This window comes from Ammodytes marinus (assembly GCF_949987685.1).
Source record: "Ammodytes marinus genome assembly, chromosome: 16".
In the NCBI taxonomy this organism is placed as follows: domain Eukaryota; kingdom Metazoa; phylum Chordata; class Actinopteri; order Uranoscopiformes; family Ammodytidae; genus Ammodytes; species Ammodytes marinus.
Genome location: NC_137220.1, coordinates 6,829,067 through 6,851,625, shown reverse-complemented (window position 1 = coordinate 6,851,625; position 22,559 = coordinate 6,829,067). Strand labels below are relative to the sequence as shown.

General features: G+C 43.4%; 1 protein-coding gene across 3 annotated transcripts in view; it reads left to right on the top strand.

Moving 5' to 3' along the window:
- Nucleotides 1-215: 215 nt before the first annotated feature.
- smg1 (SMG1 nonsense mediated mRNA decay associated PI3K related kinase) overlaps nt 216-22,559 on the top strand; it is a 39,910-nt gene continuing 17,566 nt past the window's right edge. Inside the window, exons 1-37 of one of the 3 annotated variants that reach the window (XM_080043854.1) lie at nt 216-502; nt 2,104-2,252; nt 2,569-2,721; nt 3,336-3,472; nt 3,828-3,886; nt 4,150-4,363; nt 4,957-5,082; nt 5,195-5,267; nt 5,701-5,798; nt 6,217-6,390; nt 6,943-7,164; nt 7,592-7,693; nt 7,832-8,125; nt 8,363-8,493; nt 8,958-9,119; nt 9,331-9,449; nt 9,583-9,670; nt 9,792-9,893; nt 10,155-10,295; nt 10,463-10,683; nt 10,919-11,118; nt 11,603-11,779; nt 12,199-12,353; nt 12,749-12,882; nt 13,437-13,748; nt 13,980-14,121; nt 14,680-14,830; nt 15,018-15,138; nt 15,283-15,528; nt 16,058-16,209; nt 16,499-16,628; nt 17,009-17,153; nt 17,262-17,400; nt 19,610-19,828; nt 20,202-20,385; nt 20,966-21,333; nt 21,780-21,934. In XM_080043854.1, the coding sequence (XP_079899980.1) occupies nt 486-502; nt 2,104-2,252; nt 2,569-2,721; nt 3,336-3,472; nt 3,828-3,886; nt 4,150-4,363; nt 4,957-5,082; nt 5,195-5,267; nt 5,701-5,798; nt 6,217-6,390; nt 6,943-7,164; nt 7,592-7,693; nt 7,832-8,125; nt 8,363-8,493; nt 8,958-9,119; nt 9,331-9,449; nt 9,583-9,670; nt 9,792-9,893; nt 10,155-10,295; nt 10,463-10,683; nt 10,919-11,118; nt 11,603-11,779; nt 12,199-12,353; nt 12,749-12,882; nt 13,437-13,748; nt 13,980-14,121; nt 14,680-14,830; nt 15,018-15,138; nt 15,283-15,528; nt 16,058-16,209; nt 16,499-16,628; nt 17,009-17,153; nt 17,262-17,400; nt 19,610-19,828; nt 20,202-20,385; nt 20,966-21,333; nt 21,780-21,934 (5,912 nt within the window). In that variant the 5' untranslated portion in view covers nt 216-485. Of the gene's footprint in view, nt 583-2,103; nt 2,253-2,568; nt 2,722-3,335; nt 3,473-3,827; nt 3,887-4,149; nt 4,364-4,956; nt 5,083-5,194; nt 5,268-5,700; nt 5,799-6,216; nt 6,391-6,942; nt 7,165-7,591; nt 7,694-7,831; nt 8,126-8,362; nt 8,494-8,957; nt 9,120-9,330; nt 9,450-9,582; nt 9,671-9,791; nt 9,894-10,154; nt 10,296-10,462; nt 10,684-10,918; nt 11,119-11,602; nt 11,780-12,198; nt 12,354-12,748; nt 12,883-13,436; nt 13,749-13,979; nt 14,122-14,679; nt 14,831-15,017; nt 15,139-15,282; nt 15,529-16,057; nt 16,210-16,498; nt 16,629-17,008; nt 17,154-17,261; nt 17,401-19,609; nt 19,829-20,201; nt 20,386-20,965; nt 21,334-21,779; nt 21,935-22,559 lie in introns of all 3 variants that reach the window. The other 2 variants (XM_080043853.1, XM_080043852.1) reach the window with 2 other exon arrangements.

The following is a 22,559-nucleotide window of genomic DNA, read 5'->3' as shown; positions in this document are numbered from 1 at the left end:
CGACTAAAAATACGAATTCAACAGGGTCGTGTTGATGTTACATACTCCGATACACTAGGTGGCTGCATAGGCCTAAACCTTAAAGTTGGTTTGTAGCCCACGCCATTAAACAAAGAAGAAGAAGAACACAACGAGGGGTTACAAACTGATTTGTGAGACTTGACTAAACATAACAGTCCGAAATAGCCCCCGAGGAGGAATTCATGGTTAAGGTCATGCAGCCAGTTTCGGGGTCTCGTTAGGCTCAGCTCAGCCCTGTCCACAAACTGCAGTCACTGTATGACTTAACCTAGTCCAGGAGATGGCAGTAATGCAACGTCAAGGAAGCTCAGCGCCGTAACACTCCGACGAAGAAGACACAACCGAAAGCTAGCTAGCTATACGAGGTTTTTGCTAACTGATTTATGAAATTTGACATAACGGCAGCAGCATAACAGTGAGGAGTAAGCCTTAACGAGAGCCACGGTTACCGCTGCCGGCGGGTCATGCAGTTCTCTGAAAGGTAATGAGCCGTAAAGCCTCGGGGTCTCGGCTCAGCGGCGCCCACAAACTGCAGCCACACTGGAATGACTGGCAGCCAAGGTTGGTGTTGTGCTCCGGACGAGCCTCTATGAAATATGTCGGGGACTCTTCGGGCCTATGGTGTGCTGCTTTAAGTTGTGGCCACATAAGAGGGAAATACATTGTGTCTAATAATGACACTGAATGTTCACAATGGTCGAAGAAGGGTGTCTTCTAAACGGTCATCACACAAAGCCGATATGTTTTCTACGGGGTTGACTGTTGATCAGCCCGCCTCGCGGACGCTAACGTTAGCTCCGTTTGTTTAGAGTGGCATTGATTAGCCAAATTATGCCTTTAGCTAACTCAGTAATGGCTAATTGACAACAAGCGATACTAGACACGTTAGCTAAAACGACGATGAAGTCCCATGAGTTGCGACTGTTACTAAAGTGAGTGATTTTGAATTGCTATAAACCCATATAGTACTAAAGGTACACATTTCCAACGAGCTGAGTTCATTTAGCTAGTTAGCATTGTAACGATTGTGTCTGCGCTGGCAAACGACAAATGGTAAATGCGGCGAATACGCCACTTTACTGTAACATCAACTTCCCAAAGAACTTAAGGGTTTATTTTAAAAACGTTTACATAGAGATGAACGAGACCGTTGGTCTCGTAAAACAAGTCGACACACAATGATTGAAGCGTTAGCATGGCGAGTTAGCATCACATGTGTTGATCACTTCACATCTGGTGGGAAGTGTTCATTTTTAAGTGGGGGGCGACTAAAAGCCCCAGGTTACACGTGTGGTAATTACTTTGGGGAAGCAACAATTGTAAATGTGTTTACAACACCAACACGCAATACAAATTGAATTGTAAACATCCTTAATGTAGCACCTGCATTTGCACCAAACCATGAGGCCCTGTGTCTAAATCTATTGCTAATGGCTCATATTTGCCCTCATCCTTAGTCGTACTGGTATCATGGCTATTACTTATTATAACCTTACCTACAAATCCACTAAGAACTTAGGACTGGTGCTTTGTATTTTGTGGAGTGATCAGCTCAACCATCTAAAACTGTCAGACATAAAAGATATTGTTAACAAATGCTTCCAAAAAGTTAGTGCCCAGACCTGTCAGTGGATGATTGGGGTTTTAGGTGCAGTCCTTTTTCAGTTATAATATTCTAAAAACATTGTGTAAAGTAGAGGATAGGTATTACATTCAAGTGTCTAGTTATTTGACTGATCCATCTGACACTTTTAAATAGTCTTAAATGAATTCAAATGGATCATTAATGTGCATTATTCTCTAACATGATTGCAGCTCTATTATGGAGATAAATAAACTGCATACACCAACAAACACAGGTTTCAGGCTTATTTGTATGCACATATTGCCATTCAGAATACTAACTATTGAATTGATTTTGTGTGTGTGTGTGTGTGTGTGTGTGTGTGTGTGTGTGTGTGTGTGTGTGTGTGTGTGTGTGTGTGTGTGTGTGTGTGTGTGTGTGTGTGTGTGTGTGTGTGTGTGTGTGTGTGTGTGTGTGTGTGTGTGTGTGTGTGTGTGTGTGTGTGTGTGTGTGTCTAGAGTTGACAGTGTGTCACCCAGCCAGGACGGAGTGAAGTGGAGAGAGCTTGGTTCAGCAGCGTTGTACGACGTGTTGCCCTCCAGCTGTCCTGACCAGCCAGTGGAGCCCAGTGATGCCTACGCCGCTGCAGATCCACATCAGGAAGAGGGTAACAGGCTTTTTTTAGCACCTTTTGAATGTAAACTGTAAATATAACAGAGGTACTGAAGAGTATTAGGGCCACACAGAAGGACATTTTTTTGGAGGATTTTTTAAAATTATTATTATGCACTTTGAGAATAGAGTCGAAAGCAGAACACTGTCCAGATTCATGTGCGATTATCGTGTTCAATACTGCGATGCGAAAACATATAATAGATTAACCAATAAGTCCATTAAGCAGAAGTTGTTTGCTTTGTCCTAAATGTTTCTGTCTGTCAAGGCTTCCTCCATGTTTAACCCAGAATGCTTTGTGTGTCTCATAGGTGGAAATGAAGCTGGTCCAGGTGTCTGTGATAATACATTTGGTTGGAAGTCGGTGGGGCAAGAGTTGAGGCCCAATGACGTGACAACGGATTTGACGACTTTTCAGCATGGAAACCGTGCTTTAGCTTCAAAGGACATGAAGAAATCGCAGGGTAAGCTACGACAAACGGACAGTATTCTGAGATGGGATTGAATTAACACTGCGTCATCCGCTGTACTATGTAGATGACATAAGACATCACCACGTGGCATATGAACGATACCAGGGCTGAGAATATTGATCAGAATTAATGTTTGATTTGACAGTTGGCCTCAACCATTAGAATATGCTGAAACATCCCCACAGAGATTTCTGCAGAGTAAGCTATTCATGCTTCAATCTGCTCTTAAAGAAAAGGACATTCTGCCATTCAGCAGGTTAGGTTAGCTCAATCTGTTACCGTGGTAATTGACTTCTGAGCCTTTTTCCCTAACTCTGTCAACTAACTATTGAGTTATATTGACTCACTCAAACTTAGAAAAATATTGACTGTCTGTGGTCCATTTGAGGTTGATTTTTAGTTCATAGCTAAAGATATTTCTGGATGTTGAGGTATACGTGATGCCACCACTACTTTTTATTTTATTGTATAATTAATTTAATAAAAAAATGTCATGTTTCTGCCATGAGGATTTATATACATAGAATATATTCCAAACAAACATTGCAGCGCACAATGGTTAAGTTTATAAGGTGATTGACAGTGTGTGTGTGTGTGTGTTGCAGACAGAGGGATTGCTCACTCGGAGGAGTCTCGGCTGGCCAACCTCCTGCGCAGAGTCTCCAGGGAAGACGACCGGGATCGCAGGCTCGCCACTCTCAAACAGCTGAAGGATTTCATCAGCCATGGAGAGAGCAAAGTGGTCAGTAGATTAACATTTAGATCCAATGACATTTCTTTAAACAATGTTCTTGGAATTTTAGGTTTCATACTCTGTCATTCAATATTTTGGTCCATCACTTTTGATTAGGTTTAAGGTTTTGGAATTGTAATGGCCACATTTTTTATTTTTTTGCCAGGATGAAATATATACCCATTTTTTTATAGGTTCACCAAATATGGATTTGAAAACCATTTTTAACCTTTAAAAGCTCTGCTTAAATTCAACACTTAAACCCCTAAAGTCCTAGTCTCATATCAGATGAACTGTGCTGAAACAGAATCAAAGTACCTGAAAACACATCCCTGTTCCGATACTTTGCATTTCTCCCACACAGGCCCTGGTCAAACAGTTGGACACCGTCCTCAGCACCTTGAATGACATTTTGAACGAGAGGTAAGAGGAAGCTTTGTGACTTTGAAACAGTATAAGAAAAAAACATTAGGATTCAGCAGGTTGTTTTGACCAGGTCTACATGCCTAAATGCATTGAGTTGCTGCCATGTGATTGGTGGATTAGTTATATGTGTTAACAAGAAAATGAACCACTGTACCTAATATAGTGCCCGTTGAGTGTATATTGTTATGGCAACAGTGATTACTCTGTTCTAGTCCCATTCCCTGCCATGTAACATGCGTCCTTGTGCTGCCTCTGTGTAGCAGTAAGCTGCTGTGGGAGTTGCGTCAGGATGCGGCAGCCTGCCTGGGCCTGCTGTGCACCGTGCTCAGCTATGAGGCTGAACGCATCTTCAAATGGCTCTTTGTCAAGTTAACGTCCAGCGGCAGAGACGAGGTGAAGCTGCTCTACCTGGTGGCAGCACAGCGCGCTCTGGAGGCTGCTGGGGAGAGGAAGGCCTTCTCTCATGTCATGCAGGTAAACACACACATAGAAACAACACTGGACTTAGATCTGACATTGTTTCTAAGTTGACATAGAGAGGTAACTTTGTCACAAAGAATGTTTCTAGGTTCTAAAAAAACAGTTCCTTTTAGGATGCGCTTCCAAGTAGGGCTGCCCAATGTATCAAACATGTATTGTTACTAGATATCAACTAGGGTTGGTGTAAAGAAATCGATTCATAATTTGCAAAAATTAATTTTTTTTCTATTCTATTCATGTATTTTGCTGTCGCCGGTAATGTGGACTATCCTTAAAATGACCTGCATTACAAGTTTCACATTAAAATAGACATAAAATGAAGATAGATAAGACATGGAATTGAATTTGCTTTCATACCATAATTTGCATTTGCATCGAAGCAGAAAGACATTAACACTGTATATTGAAGTATTTGTTTAATTATCGCAAATTATATCGTTATCGCAACATTCAACAATGTTATCGCATGGTTTCCTGATTTCGTGCAGCCCTACTTCCAAGTTGTTAGAATCTCACTGTCACATAAACATCGTGGTATGGTGGCTGCTAAGCTAATGTTCTGGACTGGTCATTTCTTGTGTTTTTAGCTGGTGATGAGCAACCTGCAGTCCATCCTGGAGAATGTGGACACGCCGGAGCTGCTTTGTCAAAGTGTAAAGTGTATTCTTCAGGTGGCTCGCTGCTACCCGCATGTCTTCAGCACCAACTTCAGGGTGAGAGTTCCAGAAGTGATACTTCAATAACCATAACACTAACTTTTACATCTATTATTATTTACTATAAGGCCAGTACCATGTCCTCACATATTCGCTGTTCTTTCCACAGGACACGGTAGACATCTTGGTGGGCTGGCACATCGATCACACACAGAAGCAGGCGGTCACTCAGCAGGTCTCAGGTCAGTTGGATTTCTTATTGGCGCTCGCGTGACACAGACCGGAAAAATACTCTAATTCCCGAGGCTGATATAAGACTGTTATTGTGGATACGGCGGAAACAGTATTGAGATCAAAGCGTAAACCAGTCATTACATTTAATTTCACTGACGCTTTTATCTAAAGCGACTTCTTTTTAAAAATGTTCCTTGATTTAAAAAATAAAAATATTTGATTTGTTTATGCGACCAATGCAATCTGGTCCGACTAATGACCTTCCTAGTCGACTATAGGGGGGCTTCCCTAAGTATGAGGCTGGAAGTGCTGACACACAAAGATGACTAAAACTATGCATGAACACATGTTTCTTACACTAGGCTGACTATGTAGATTATGTGACAGAGCATAATGGCCCCTCGCTCATTGCTTTTTTTCTATCCATCTCTCTGCTCTTAGGCTGGTTACAGTGTCTGGAGCAGTTCTGGGTGGCAGACCTGACCTTCTCCACCACCCTGCTTGGACAGTTCTTGGAGGATATGGAGGCGTATGCAGAGGTAAAGTTAGTCAATAGTCTTAAAGCAAAGCTCCCAAGACCACACTAATGTTCTATACAGCCATGAACGAATGTCAGTTAGACTCAGCAAGTATCTCGAAGCAGTGTAAAGCTGGAAGAAAAGGTCAGACTGGGAAAACGAATAGCTTATTTTAAAATAATGATAAATTAAATATTCAAATGAATATATACTGTTTGAATTGAGACGCTAAGAAACGGACAGTTTTTATTTTTGCCAAAGGAGGAGTAAGCCCTTATTCGTAGAGACTGAAATTCTTGAAGTTTTTTTAAGACATTTGCTAATCTATGAAAATGTTGAATGAAAATAATTTCTTCTAACAGAATGAAATGTGTCAGTAAATACTACCACATAGAAGTCATTTCCTCAAAGACTTAACTAAGTGTGTGTTGTGTTGTAGGATCTGAACCACGTGGTGACGGGTGAGGTGCTGGATGAAGACATCCCCCCTCCCTCGGTGTCTCTGCCTAAGCTAGCCGCTCTGCTCCGGGTCTTCAGTACGGTGGTCCGCAGCATCGGAGAGAGATTCAACCCCTTCAGAGGGCCACCAATCACTGAGCACTACGTCACTGATGTAAGGAATAAATGTTGAAAGAAAATGGCGTTATAAAAAGATTTTTGGGAAGACATCGTTGTCCTTTTTTACACATGGGATCATTTCTAGTGTGACTAAGACGTAAAATTAAATATCCACGTTATTCTTTCTGTGTAAAAGGCATTCTTCTGCTAAATCTAATATAATAATGACTCTGGGGCTTCTGTAGTCTGAGTTAGAGGAATAAAGAGGAGATCAGATAACACATGTTACAGTCTTGTTAGTCCCAAAGTCTTTCTTTTGTAACAATTCTTACTAAATAGTAAGACATTAAGATGTTATTTACCTGAAACTTTGAGATAATTGGTTATAGTCCCCTGCTAGACCTTGTAAAATTAGCCTTAAAATGTAAATTGTATTGTCAGGATTGGCTGCAAACGATATGTAAAATTAGTTTAAATCGACCTTATTGTCTGTTTGACATTGGTACTGTGTTTATACAGTGAACTGGACTCCAATGTGTTACCATAATGTGCCAAACCAGAGCTTATATTAAATCAGATCCCTTTTTCTCTCTCTTTTTTCCATCAGGTTCTGAGCCGGGTTCTGTGCTGTGTGAGCACAGCCAAGCAGGTGCAGTTCTCTGAGGCGGTGCTCACAGCAGGGAATGAGTGTGTGGGTGTGTTGCTGGCCAGTGTGGAGCCCCATGGTGCACTGATGGAGGCTGTGCTGGTCTACGGCCTGGACCAGCTGGACTGCTGCCGGGCCTGTGGCTCTGACTACAACCTGGCAGTGCTCAGCCTTCTCACTCTGGTACCCTCACTTTCTACACCTTGACCCACACCTGCAGTTTGTTTAACTCAATCTATTCTAAACCATTATGTTCAGCTTTATCATTAGACAGTGGAGATGCCCAAATAAATCTGGTTACAATTACACATACTAAGCATGAGTGACCCAGGTGAATCCACCTTTCTGAGGTTCAAAGTGTAGTTTGTCCAGTCTATATTTTAATAGAATTATACGCAAAATAAAATATCATTCTGTTTTTTTTTTGTTTTTTTTTGTTTTTTTACTTTGGTAGAAAGAAAAAATAATTTCATGGATGAGATGAGATTCTGCATTGTGCCAGGTGTGAAGAAGACAGAAGAATAGATATGTCCCAGTAGAGTTCGACCACTCTTAGACTGTTTTCTGTATTATTTTATTGAAGTCATTGTTGACTGTTTTTTTTTTTCAGATTGTGGACCAGATCAACACAAAGCTGCCCATTTCCTTTGTGGAGAAACTGTTAGCCCCCGATTCCCAGCTGCTGAACCTGCGCTTCCACCGAGAGAAAGAGGTGTGTGTGACAACGAGGACTGCTTTGCTTATGTTTGGAACTAGATAAAATGACAACAAACCATTAGAATGCCCTCAAAGTTGTGTTAAACCTGTGTGTGTGTGTGTGTGTGTGTGTGTGTGTGTGTGCACTCTGCAGGTGATATCAGCTGTCCATGCCGTGTACCAGGCGCTGCTAGGCCTGAAGAACATTCCCACACTGGAAGCAGCTTATAAACTGGTGCTGGGTGAGATGGCCTGTGCCCTGTCCAGCCTGACATTAGCCGTGGAGCCCAGTGGTGGTGTGGTCCCTATTCCCGCTGTCCCCTGCCCCAGCATCCAGCACCCGGCCTACGCCAGCCTCTCCATCCCCCTGGAGAAGGCCCAGTTCACACTCATCTTCAACCTCAGCACGCTCACCACCATCGGAAACACCAAGAACTCTCTCATCGGGGTGAGCGCCACTCTGCTTTTCTCTACCCTGCTGTTCAGAGCTACATTTTCAATGATGTTGACATGATTTGCAGTTAGTGTGCATGTAAACCTACTCGCTAAGGCTGCCACAAACTACAGCTGTTTCACATTGGCCATAAAAGCATGAATTCATATAATACATAAAGTTGTCCTGAAGTTTGCGTTTAGAAAATTTGCCATGCAGGTTGATGTTGAATTGTATTTTCCTGTGTTTTAGATGTGGGCGTTGTCTCCTACGGTCTTTGCTCTGCTCAGTCACAACCTGATGCTGGTCCACTGTGAGTTAGCAGTGTATTACCCTGCCATCCAGTACGCTGTGCTCTACACCCTCTACTCCCACTGTACCAGGTAACACAAACACACACACTATTCACTGCTCACCACTACAGCATTCTCAATTTTAAACCGTATATCCTTTATCCAGTCGATGCAAGCTTTGACATCATCAGTAACAGTTTTTCGCTTAGGGATATTGTGGCTTTAATTTTTCTGACCAATGTCGATTTCACTTCACTTCCATTGTGTACACATCTGTCCAATCAAAATGCATATGGCTACGAACGTCACATTCAGACACAACTGGAACTGTTTACAATCAAGCATGACTTTTCATCAGACATCAGTAGTATAATAGTCTTCCTGTTATTTTGTTAATGTATTATGTATCCTGGGGAATCAATCAAGAAAGCTGCATTACATGAGTTTCCCAAAGGTCTTAATGGGTCACCTTCAAAATCAAGAAATAAGAAAATGCACTAAAGCTGTTAAGTTTTTCTCACTGCTCTGTGTGTGTTTGCTGTTTGTTTATCCAGACACGACCACTTCATCTCGTCCAGTCTGTCGTCCTCTTCTCCCTCCTTGTTCGATGGCGCTGTCATCAGCACCGTCACTACGGCAACAAAGAAACATTTCAGCACACTGCTAAGCCTTCTGGGAAATCTGCTGGTGAAGGAGCACCTCTACCCCGAGGCCAGGTTAGTTCTCTCCCTGTCACACACATCAACACTCATGCACTTACATGCACGCACACATCAAAGTACAGATTTACAAACAAAAAGGACTTTTGGCAATATGTCTTTATCACTTGTATTAGGATTGGGTGTGCTTTAAGATTGACTCACTTGCCACAACACAAAGTAAGCTAGCCAACAAACTTACATGAGACGCCTTGTGTTTGTGTGTCAGGAGGCTGCTGCTGACCTGGGCTCAGGAGATCTCTGTGCTCATGAAGAAGACAGACACCTACAGCCCTCTCTTCTCTCTGCCCTCCTTCAACAAGTTCTGCAGGGGTCTACTGGCCAACGGTGAGCCCAGCATCTCACTATTCAAATCAATACTTGTAATTAACCTGTGTTTTTCATGTGCCATGCAATTGTAATTTTCCAGTTCATCAGTAAGTCATCTGTTGTATATGTTTCCTCCTGGTTTTCTGGATAGGTTTGAATGAAGATCAGAACATCTGCCTTCAGACGTGCCACAGCTTACAGGTCCTCTCCTCATCCCTGACCACGGAGCTGCTACAGAGGTGAACACCATATTACTGCTTTCACACTTGAGTCATTAGTCATTTGCTGTACTGCAAAAACTAGTAGCACCCGCTGCCTTTTCTTAAAGGTCTAATGCGTGGTTTTGTCTATGTGTGTTAGGTGCGTGGATATTTGCAGAGTCCAGTTGGTTCACTCGGCAGTGAGGGTGAGACAGGCCTATGGCAAGCTGCTCAGGACAATTCCCCTTGATGTGGCTTTGAGGTAAGAGTTATAGTACCACTAAAGGCATCTGTTGTCCACATGCCATACCTCTTGTTGTCATCTTACAATTGTGTGTGTGTGTGTGTGTGTGTGTGTGTGTGTGTGTGTGTGTGTGTGTGTGTGTGTGTGTGTGTGTGTGTGTGTGTGTGTGTGTGTGTGTGTGTGTGTGTGTGTGTGTGTGTGTGTGTGTGTGTGTGTGTGTGTGTGTGTGTGTGTGTGTGTGTGTGTGTGTGTGTGTGTGTGTGTGTGTGTGTGTTAAAGTAACCACAGCCACCCCGAGATGAGGGAAATCTCCCTGTCGATCCGCCACTACATGGGTCGCGCTCCCAGCAGCACCTTCCACCCCCAGGACTTCAGCGACCTCATCAGCTTCATCCTGTATGGAGTCTTACACCGAGGAGGGTAACTGTCACTCAACTTCATAGAGTTTTAGACTTACTCTGTTAGCGCACCTTAGCTCAGACCTACAGCCTTTTGTTAAAAGGTGCTACAAGGAACTTTTTAATATTCAGGAAACAGTAGAATTTTTCCCCACACTTCCTAAGCCCCTCACCATTGTGTATCTACAGCAAGGATCCCTGGCTGGAGCGTCTCTACTACAGTTGCCAGCGACTGGAGAAACGTGACGGCCGTGTGGATGGCAGCAGACCAGGCATAGTGCCGCGCGCTCTGTTAAAGACTGAGGCGGTGCTGTGGCAGTGGGCAGTGTGGGAGGCCGCTCAGTTCACTGTACTGTCCAAACTACGCACTCCACTGGGCAGAGCTCAGGACACCTTCCAGACCATTGAAGGTAAAGAGTACAGTATAACTAGTTTCTAAAAAAGAAATAGATTATAGGGAACAATTTAACTTCAAAAAATAAAAAAATTATTTCAAAATATTTATTGATAAGTAGGAGAGATGACAAAAAAACAGTTGTTCCCAAATGGTGGTCCCTGTCTGTTATTTTTTTGTTATTACGGATGTTTGCTACTGGATGTCTGAATTTCCTTCAGGATCAATGCAGTATGTATCTCTGCTTTCAGGTATGATCCGGAGCCTGGCTGCACACAGTCTGAACCCAGAGCAGGATGTGGGAGCGTGGGCGGGGGCCGGAGGGGACGGAGACGGACACCACTCCAACCAGCTGCGTCTGGCTCTGCTGCTGCAGTACCTGGAGAACCTGGAGAAGCTCATGTACAACGCCTACGAGGGCTGTGCCAACGCCCTCACTGCCCCGCCCAAGGTCTGCTGCTCTCTCTAACTGCACCTTTGAGGCTTGAATCAGCAGTAGTGATTCTGGATGATGCTTGTCGTCAAAATCACTTTTTTTTTTTTCTAAATCGGTGATAATCTCCCATCAGATCAAATACTGGTCCATACTGTGTGTGCGATGAACAAAAGACTGGTGTTAATACACAGCCTTGGCCTTGTAAACTTGTGTTTAAGCCAAAAAAAAAAGGCCCACGGTAGCAAGCAACTTACCCGTTCACAGAGCTTAGGTTGTGTATTAACACTGGATTTTCTTCTTTTCTTCGCGCACACTACAGTACGGAAAGGTAGCGGATCGTGAGAAGACATTCACAGAGTTTGGCGATAGGCATTCTCCAGAATCACTCAAGTGTAATGATAGCAGTCAATGGAATTGGTACAAAACCACATTTGTTGTGGTGATACTCAATGGCCCATGTTTGAATCATGTGATGAATCCCTCCTCCTCTGTGTCTCAGGGCATCAGGACATTCTTCTACACCAACCGACAGACGTGTCAGGACTGGCTGACCAGGATCCGCCTGGCTCTGATGAGGGTCGGCCTCCTGTCTGGCCAGCCGGCAGTCACCATCCGCCACGGCTTTGACCTGCTCACAGAGGTGAAGAACAACAGCAGCAGCAGCAGTAGCAGCCAGGTAAAGGCCATTACACTGTCACATGAAGCTGTCATTAACCCTGTTTGAAGTCCACATGAGAAGGCAGAAACCCCAACTCAAGATCAAACCAACAGGTTATATATAACCATGTTGGCACGTCGCATTCCATGATGTCACAAAACCTCAGATTTCCCGGTCCTCCATGAATACATTTTCCAAAATCTCCACTCTTTTTATTTAACCTTTAGTTGTCCTCGATAGATCAATTGAGTGGTGTTGACCTTCATTTGCAATGATGTCGAGTCAAACAAATGCAAAGCAAAAACAACAACACATACACAATATACAATGCAAATACACAAAAAGATGATAAAGAGACGAAACAATTGAAACATTTAGACTCAAACATTTTGACATTGGACTCAATAAATAGATATTGTGTTGGTTTGCCTTGTCAGGTTCCAGAGCTGGAGGTTCCCCTCACGTTGCTGGTGGAGGCTCTGTGTGAGCTGCGTTGTCCCGAGGCCATCCACGGCCTGGCTGCCTGGAGCCTCCTCACCACGGGCAAGAGTCTGGGCTGGCTGTCCTCTGTGGCCTTCCAAGCCGAGGGACGGTAAGCAGTGATGATGATGATGCCTTTAACCACATATCCACACAACCCCAAGCCAAATACTCACACTCTCAAATCATCCCACCTCTGTGTTCCAAGTTCAAGGGCAGTTCAATTTCAACATTAAACAGACCATGGAAACATTTACATAGACTGCAGACCATGGAAACATTTACATAGAGACTTTACATGGAGACTGCAGACCATGGAAACATTTACATAAAGACAGAGACAACACGAGACATTCAATAAATGACTGGTAAAACATGCATAACATTTTGTTAAACATATTATAGGATTTTATCTTCCTCAGTAATTGGATACTCTATTGACTGTGTGTGTGTGTGTGTGTGTGTGTGTGTGTGTGTGTGTGTGTGTGTGTGTGTTTGTGTGTATAGGTTTGAGAAAGCCGCTCTGGAGTATCAAGATCAGCTGTCTGCGGTCACAGGAATGGACTGTAGCGTCAAAAGCTCTGAATGCTGTCTGCTGAAACTCTCCAGCAACACGTCCAGCCCCAAACACACCAGCAACGGTAACCAGCAAAATATCCATGTTTAATACAGTACAACTACCATCACATAAAATGTGTTTGGTGCCTTTGGTATTTTGCATAGATAGATAGATAGATAGATAGATAGATGACAGGTTGAGTTGAAATGAATGTGAGTTGAATTTGTGTGTTGGACTGCTGTTTGTCTATTTATGTTATTTTCTACCTCGTACTGCTTTTTATAGTATTTATTCAAATTATTTTTTACTGCGAACTGGAACTGTAAACTAAATTGCCCTTCTTGGGATAAATAAAGCTTTTTCTGATTCTGAGATAGATAGATAGATAGATAGATAGATAGATAGATAGATAGATAGATAGATAGATAGATGGATAGATAGATAGATAGATAGATAGATAGATAGATAGATAGATAGATAGATAGATAGATAGATAGATAGATAGATAGATAGATAGATAGATATTACAGGGCTGTAATATTAAATACTTTAGTTATTACTTTAACCTACTGCATTGTTGGAGATCATAGAACTACTTCTAAAATTAGATTGTTTTTCTCTTATGCGGTGAAACAGGTGACAGCAGGAAGACGGTGCTGCTGAAGTCCAGTGAGTGCTCTCCTGAGGTGATCAACTTCCTGGCCAACAGAGTGTGTCAGTGCTACGTGGCTCTGTGTGACTGGGCCTCTGTCAAGGAGTGGCAGACCACCGTCCACAACCTGAAACAGAACCACAGCAACGCAGCGGGCATCAACCTGAGGACAGACTTCAACTACATCCAGGCGCTGAGCCGCTTTGAGGAGGGAGACCTGGCAGAGTGTGGAGCCCAGCTGGAGCTACTGCCCGGAGAGGACTACAGCTCACTCTCCAGCACCAAGGACAAGCTGGGTGAGTGCACTGCTGGATGGACTAGAACATTTTCATATTTTTTCAAATAAATAAGTCCTGTATATATTAAAGGTGGAGTCAGAAATGTTGGGGAATTCCTGCTGTCAAAAATCTGTGAATATTTCCACGTGATCTGCTACCTGTCCGTAGTGTGTGTGGGCGATGAAAAAAGAAACTCTGTTAAGATATATCCTAGGATCTGTTAACTGGTATGTTTTTTTGGTCTATCAGATCTGAAGAGACTTCTGCCGTCCCTGAGTCCAGACCCCACTGAGCTGCAGCGAGCCATCGAGGTGCAGCTCCTCCGCAGCTCTGTCAGTGCCATGAGCAAGGCCTCACAGCAGCCAGAGCAGAGGACCACCGCTAACCCAGAGTGAGGCTTCACATACACCAGCAAACCTTGAAGTTCATGACATAGTTCTTGGGGTGTACTGGAAACTAGTATCAGGTCATGTAATAAGTGCCAGCCAGACCCCGCCCTGGTTTGTGTTTATGTAACTGTTTTTGAAGTGTTTCTGACATAATGTAGTTTAAATATGTTGATAACGGCACACAATGTTAAACTCTCTTGTCTCCTGGAAGGCAGTCCGATTGTTACACTATAAAGTAAAAGTGACTAGATGGGTAAAACATGGAATAAGAAAGCTTGAGTAAGACATTTAAATCCTTACTCCTAGCCTCCACACATCTGGCCAATTACGGCATGATTGAATAAGCTCATGAGATATGGTATGATTTTGTATCGTTTCTGTTGCCATTTTTCCTTCCGCACTTCTGTTAATGATTTACAATTATGTGGTCTAAAAAAAGCTGTTAACCCAGGTGGAATACTACTCACCCTTGTTTAAGCTTTTGATATTGATATATATATTTTTTCTTTTAATATAGTTCAGTTCCATTTCGATTTCAGACTGATGTAATGTTGTTGCAGGACGTTGGTGCGCTGCCTGAAGCAGACAGGGCGGATCTGTCTGGGTCCTCTGCGGCTGTCCACCCTCACTCTGTCTGACGCTCTGCCCACCCTGCCCACACTACAGCTGCACTGCACTGCCACGCTGGAGAACACTCTCAGTGGACAAGACGTACGGACACCCTCGCTTAATATTTAAAAACATTTGAATACATGCAATACATTTGAACTAGGAATAAATAAATGTTTCAGCTTTTGTTGTTCTTATTTGCTTTTTTATGTATGCCTTGGACTGATATTTTGTATGACTTTTCCTGGACTTTTGAGTAGTGAAGGGTTTGTCTTGTATTCTTCTGCAGGACTGTGTGATCCCTCTGTGCAGTGAGGCTCTGAGCTCCTGTAAGCAGCAGGACGTCCAGCCTTTCCTTCAGGCTCTCCGATACACCATGTTCCAGAAACAACTCCTCCACAAAGTCAAAGGTAATTTACAAATGACTAGAATAGGTGGGGGGTGTTCGTGGTGTAGTGGTTAAAGCGTGCGCCACCCACCCCCATAGATGCTCAGTCCTTAGAAGCAGTAGACTATGGGTTTGAATCTGAGTTTTCTCCCATTTCGTTGTCCAGGTTACTCGTCCCCCATAGACGGCCACTTATTGGAGCTTCATCTGACCGCCGTCAAGTTTGCCCGCAAGAAAGGCAACATCGCCCTGGCCTCCCGTCTGCTCAGCCAGTGCACCGACAAAACCCAAGAAGAGTCTCCCCAGGACCAGCTAGTCCAGGCCTTCAGGAGGGTCACTCTGGAGGGAACGCTCGGGGAGAAATGGGGACCAGAGCTGCAGATAGAAAGAGCCAAAGTCCTCAAAACTGCAGGTGAGGGGGGAACATTTGATATTCAAAAGCTCCTGCAATATTATGATTGAAATAGAAGGGTTTTTTCACAGAATCAAAAGCTTTCAGTTACATCAGCTTCACTAACCAGCCACAAGAGCAATAGTACTCCCCGAAAAATCTTATGAAAAACAATGCAAAGCAATAGGGCAATGTGACAAATTAAGGATGCAATACATTACAGATTGAGATTGTTTACTGTGGTGAATTTTAATCGAAACCAATCTTGAGGCCAGTGCACATTCAAACCTAATAATAAACAGATTGTATAACAAAGGACTTCACAAAGAGAGATTAATGATGCATTACAGTGACAGACAATATTAATGAACTTTGAAAAACGGGTATACAGGTCACGATATGTCATCTTACAAAATACAAAGGCTAATTCCAGCTCACTCCTTTGTTGCCAGGTATGGTCAGAAAGTCAGAAAAGGACTGTATTTCTGTTAGTATGTTCACGGTGTTGAAAACCATGTTGAGTTTTGTATGTCCGTGTGTGTGTGAGCAGGCCAGTCCATCCCCGCCATGGAGATGCTGAGCGGAGCGGCTCTGTCCTACTGCAACATGGGGAAGAATGAAGGTGCCGCCTGCCGCTCACTGCTGACACTTTGCAAATGGCTGCTGGCTGACTGGAAGGACATGACACCGCAGCTTAAACAGGCATGCTCTATCAATATATAGCTCCACTTTTCATGGGACTTCTTAAAATTCAATGTTTTGAAATGTAAACCTCTTGTTTACATGACGTTACTAAGGTCTCAATATCAAGTGCTTACAATCATTTCCGAAAATAAAATGCTCTTCTGTCATTGGCAAGTACTCTTATACTCTATACACAATACATTAATAATGCTTTGCTTATTACTATTCAGCCGTCCCTTTACTTTATGCCTTGTGTTCATAATGATAACTACAAACTGATCTAAGGACTGTTGATATCTTGGTCTAGGTGGTTAAGAACTCTGGAGCAGTGAACAATGCATCAGGCAGCATGACGCCTCTGAGCAGGAACATCTCTGCTCTGCTGGAGCTTCCTCTGGAGGACCAAGGCATTCCACACATCATCGCTGAGACTTCAGGTAACATCTATAAGATCAACTAGGTTATAAAGACACCGGTGCTATGAGGAACTTTTTAAATATTTCTGAGAGAGGACAATTCTTCCTCTGATGATCATTAATTACATGCAACAGCAAACGAGACCATCAGTGCAAAGAATGCTATTTTTATAAAGTTTTTCTTAATGCCTTTGTCATGGGGATGCTCACCCAGGAACAACAGCTGGCGTAGTAAAAACGCTACCGCTTTTGTCCAAAAGGGGTGCAAGAATTACCACATTGAAAGTTCCTCAGAGCATCTTTTTTACTTTTTTTTTCTCTCTCCAATCAAATGATATAGGAGATCTATGAAGTTGATTGTAGCTCCATGTAAAGTAACTCTTGGTGGTCTTCCTGTGCAGTGAGTGTGGGCGTTGGGGAGCCAGACTTTGTGTTGGGCCAGCTCTACCAGCTGTCCACCAGCCTGGCTCCAGAGATGGCCAAGTCCTGGGCCGCCCTGGCCAGCTGGGCCTACCGCTGGGGCAGGAAGGTGGTGGATAACGCCAGGTAGGTGGAATGGTTCATTGCATAGCGATTTGTTTTGCTGCTCAGTTTAAATATTAACAAGCTTTTCTCTGGAACGGCTGATTTCATATGTAATGTTTCCCTCATCAGCCAAGGGGAAGGATTGCCTCTTCTTCCTGGGGAGAAGAAGGATATAGAGGAGCTGCTGCCGGCAAACACCAGCGATGAAGACAGGGACGCCATCTTCAGCATTCTGGGACAGGCCATGTGTCGACCTACTGGCATACAGGTAGGCTTTCTGTTTAGCTACATAGCTAGCACGTTAAGCCCAACACACTTGACACACAATTGTGTCAAGTGTCTATGGCAGGGGTGGCCAACCAGTCAGAGACAAAGAGCCAAATTTGTTTACTGTGTTACTGCAAAGAGCCACATCGTACACACGGGTACACACAGTGGCGATTCCAGGAAATTTTGACTGGGGGTGGCCAAGGTGGGCCACAGAGTTAGAGTGGGGTAGCCATCGCACCCCTGAATGAATAGCATGTGATATGCTGTACAACCAATTCAAAGATGATTTATAATCCCAAATGCCCAAATCATGTTAGTATCCATTGTAATGTTTGTCAGAAAACTAAACCCTTGAAGGGGGGTCTGGGGGCATCCCCCCCTGAAGATTTTTGTTGTGTTTTTTAACATGTAATCTAAGCATTCTGATGCATTCTGGCGAAGATAATAAAGGAAAAAGTCATTATTTATTTCAGCTCAGATGAATAGTAAAATTAGCAAGACAACATAACTTGCTAGCAGCCAGATGCCTAACAACTGCACAGAGGGACGGATGACCACTAGCTTTTGACCAAATATCTTGCTAAAAAAATAAACCTTTATTTTTGAAAGTCTGCCCTTGCTAAGAACATGTTACACTCGCTAACTACAAACTTTATTTTTTTTATTCAGATTTAAAAAATCTGCTGGGACACGTGCCTATACACATGCATGGGTGGCACGCATGTCAAAAGCACACTTATGCTGTTTTCAAGACCTTTGCTGACCAGAGACCAGTTCTAGTGGCCACAGTCCTACCATTAATTTAGTAATTGAAAATTGCAAACTGATCTCATATCAGTGGATTGGAGTGTTTGTGTGATGAACTTGGCAACTACCTATCAAAAAAGGTTAAGAAAAAAAAAACATATCATCTCTGAACTAGGACACATATCAGGAAAAAAATTTAATTAAAAAAATAAAATGAAAATAAAAAATAACATTTGAACTGGGGGGAGGGGCACTGGGGTGGCCAGTAAGATTTCAGGGGGGGGGGCGTTTTTATTTTCGCGGGGAGCTTGCACATGCATGCACAAGCATTATTTATTAAAAAAAAAAAAAAAAAAAAAAACAGGGGGCCCCACACTAGGACTTGAAACGGGCCCCCAGATCGTTAAGGCCGCCCCTGTGATAATGACAGGACTGGACACCTACAGTACTAAAGACGACAGGGCAGTCATTTTCAACAATGAACATTGTGTGCACTGCCTCACACACAAACTCTCAGTTCAACCAAGTCCACAAACAAAAATATAACAATTTAAAATAGCGTTTTTCTCTTACTATGCATGTTGCTTTGTGGGACTTACTTTTAGCATGGAGAGAGCTGAAGTGGCGCCGAAGATTTGAAGCCTTGAAATGCGCAAATGACACCTGGCATATAAGGCAGAATGGCCTGCCATAACATTCAACAAAAAATATGAACTCTCCCACTCTGTTTCGGAGCGAAATTGACACAAATAGTTTACTCACGGAAAACCTCCCTCCAAGCTGAGCGGGCAGTTTTATGTTGCGTCCGCACCAAACGTTTGCGAACGTTATGTTGCGTCCTCAATTAAACATTTGCGAACAGGCATACACATAGGGCCTACACATTAATAAAATAAAAAATGAAATAATAGACAACATGTAAAACGAACGTAAGAGCCGCATGAAACGTTTGCGAACATGCACACACATAGGCCCACAAAAAAAAAAAGTATAAAAAAAAAAAAAAAAAAAAATTATAATCACATAATTTGACATGAACTGAAGAGCCGCACGAAGCTGGGCAAAGAGCCGCATGCGGCTCGCGAGCCGCGGGTTGGCCACCCCTGGTCTATGGATTAATGCTAACTTTTGCTTTAAGTTACAGTTTAGCTAACGTTTTGCCTTGCCTAACAAAAATAGCTGACAGCGCACCCTTTTCATTTCCAATATGGGCTTGGCGTTCCATTACTATAAAAATATAAAATGTCTAGTGCTAGTTGACACTGATGCTCTGCTCACACAATAGACATGTCCTTCATAAATGAATGCAGAAAAGGCACAAATACATGTATACAACTTTACCAGAAAATAGAAACACTTGCAGACAATGTTGAGCCCCACTTGAGGTGTGTGTGTTGAAAGGAAAGCTCTGCCCAATGCTTTTTACTGTCCTGACCCTCCTCGTGTGTGTTGTGTGTCAGGATGAGGACTTGGCTCTACAGCAGGAGGATGATGAAGACGACATGGTGGATGTGATCTGGAGACAGCTGACCTCGTCCTGCCCGTGGCTGGGCGACGTGGGCCAACACGTGACAGACGGGCTGATCCAGGTCTGGAGACGCGTGGTGGATCGCATCTTTGGCCTCTACCGCGTCTCCTGCCAGGCGTATTTCACCTTCCTCAAGCTCAATGCTGGACAGGTGAGGCCTCATGGACCTATTGGGGAACACAACAAAAATACACGTACAATCTTTATCCTGCAAAAAGGAGCTATACGTAAACCTAGAGAGAACCAACCAATCCATTATTTATTTAACTAAGAGCATTTCAATTTCAAGATTCGATTGACTATATATATAGTTATACTATATATAAATATTGAATTGTTATGAGCTGGAGCAGTAATTTTCAGTTTGGTTATCTCTTGTTTGACGGTTTTGCTTCAACTGCTCATATTATATTGTTATATTTTGTGTTTGTACTATTTCAACATAATAATACAATTAACCCAATGTGAAGCAATGTGTTTCTTGTGTTCACTCCTTAATCCCTGGTCTCCTGTGTTTGTTTCAGGTCCCCATAGACGAGGACGACCCTAAACTCCTTCTGTCCTATCACAACGGCAAACAACAGAGCAATGATGATGTCATCGTCATGGCTACGCTGCGTCTCCTGCGCCTGCTGGTGAAACACGCCGGTGAACTGAGGGAAGGGCTGGAGCTGGGTTTAGCCTCCACCCCCACTGCGCCTTGGAGGGGTACGGCACATGTACACTCTGCATCCATACACACATAGGAAGGCTTTGGAGTTTGGTTCTGGTTCTTTTAATAGAGACTTTTCTTTGGTGGGGTGTGCACAGAAATAACTTTTAGATTTCAAACTTAGTGGTGCTCAGTCACCTGTGCAGTGCATGTTGAAATGATGTTCATAAATATAAAAAGAAAAGACTTAAAGGCTGGAGATGGTTAGTTTTGAATTGTTTTTACAACATTGGTTACAGGTAAACACCAGCAGATTCATAATGACATCAGGCATAACATAAGGCCAATGCATTAATGTTCTGTATAAAGTATGACGGGGTCCTCCCCAACTCTATGCCAAACAGCGTTTCACACTGCCTTCAATTGGGCCAGTTCAGAATAAGATAAGATAGCCTTTTAGTGTCATTGTTCAGTCACCTATTCAACGAAATTGGGAGTTATTACACATAAAAAAAAAATAATCGATATAAACACTTCTGAAATGATTGGACAACATGCCAAAGGAACTTGTTATCTTCTACCATACACTGCAGCCTTTTTCTATTTTGACAATGTTTGTGTGTGTCCCCTCCTCAGGTATCATCCCCCAGCTGTTCTCTCGTCTCAACCACCCAGAGGCGTACATCAGACAGAGCATATGCAGCCTGCTGTGTCGCGTGGCCCAAGACTCTCCACATCTCATCCTCTACCCGGCCATCGTGGGCTCACTCTCCCTGGCGGGGGAGGCTCAGAACGCAGGGACTAAACTGCCCCCCGCTCTGCCCACCTTCCTGGGCACTATGCAGGGAGAGGAGGAGGAAGAGCAGCCAGAGAGCGCTGCACAAGGGGGATCCCAGGAAGAACTGGCAACCTTCTGCTCAAGCCAAGACCAAGCCATGATGCAGGACTGTTACAGCAAGATAGTGGAGAAACTGTCCATCGCAAATCCTACCATGGTGCTTCAGGTATGAGGCCACGCACACACACACGGACACACACACACACACACTTTTTCTACTGTTGCAAGTACAGAGTTTGTACTAAGTCTCATGCTAGATATATTCTTGCTGTTACAAACGTTGGCATTGCACCCTGTCAGAAGACCAGTATTATAAAATGTTTCATAAATACATCTAAAGAATTCAACCATTAACTTCCCCAAAGAAATGGAAATCAAAGGTCTTAAAGTGAAGACAACCCAATAATGTCTTTACTAGATAATATAACTTAATGGTATAAGTAAAAAAATGCTATAATAACTAGGAGGCCACAGTCAATGAAGCACTGTGTACATGCCCACAAAGTAATGAGAGTAATGTCTGTGGGTGGGATCATGCAGTGCTTTTTATGAATGAGATAGTATTAGTAGTAGTATTAAAAGTCTGCTAACCTGTCCTTGTGTGCTCTCCAGGTCCAGCAGTTGGTGGGCGAGCTGCGCAGAGTGACCCTGCTGTGGGATGAGCTGTGGCTGGGCGTGTTGCAGCAGCAGCACATGCATGTGCTGCGACGGATCCAACAGCTGGAGGACGAGGTCAAGAGGGTGCAGAACAACAACACACTGCGCAGGTCAGGCTCACCCTAGCTAAGACCTTCCAACACCTAGTCCAGGCTATGACTTAACTCACAGCTGCAATTAACCCATGTCTGTCTTCTGCCTAATCAAATACAAGAACCAAGGTTAGATAGATAGATAGATAGATAGCTTTATTGTCATATGCACCGTTACAGCACAATGAAGGTTATTGTGGAAATCATCAATAGTTTTTAAGGCTTTTCGTCTAGAAGGTGGCAGGATGGGTTAGAGGGAACAGGGGCCGACCAGTAACCATGAGGTTGCCGGTTCGATCCCCGGCACCGGAAAGGAGGGTGTTATTAGTAACACTAGTGGTGGCTGCTGTTACATCTACGGTGCCCACCATCTCTTCCATTGTGCCCTTGAGCAAGACACTTGACTCCAAACTGCTCCCTTGGGCGCTGTACTATGGCTGGCCCTGCGTTCTGACCACCTCCGAAGTGCGGGAGGGGAGATGCGAAGAATGAATTTCAATGTACCTTGTGTAAATTGACAAATAAGGGAACTAAACATTCTACTATTAACAAACCTCTATGTGCCCTTTGTTTTTGTCTCCATTCTGACTCTGTACAAGTTTACTTTAAGTGTTTAACAGTCGTTCCATTCTTTGTGCTTTAG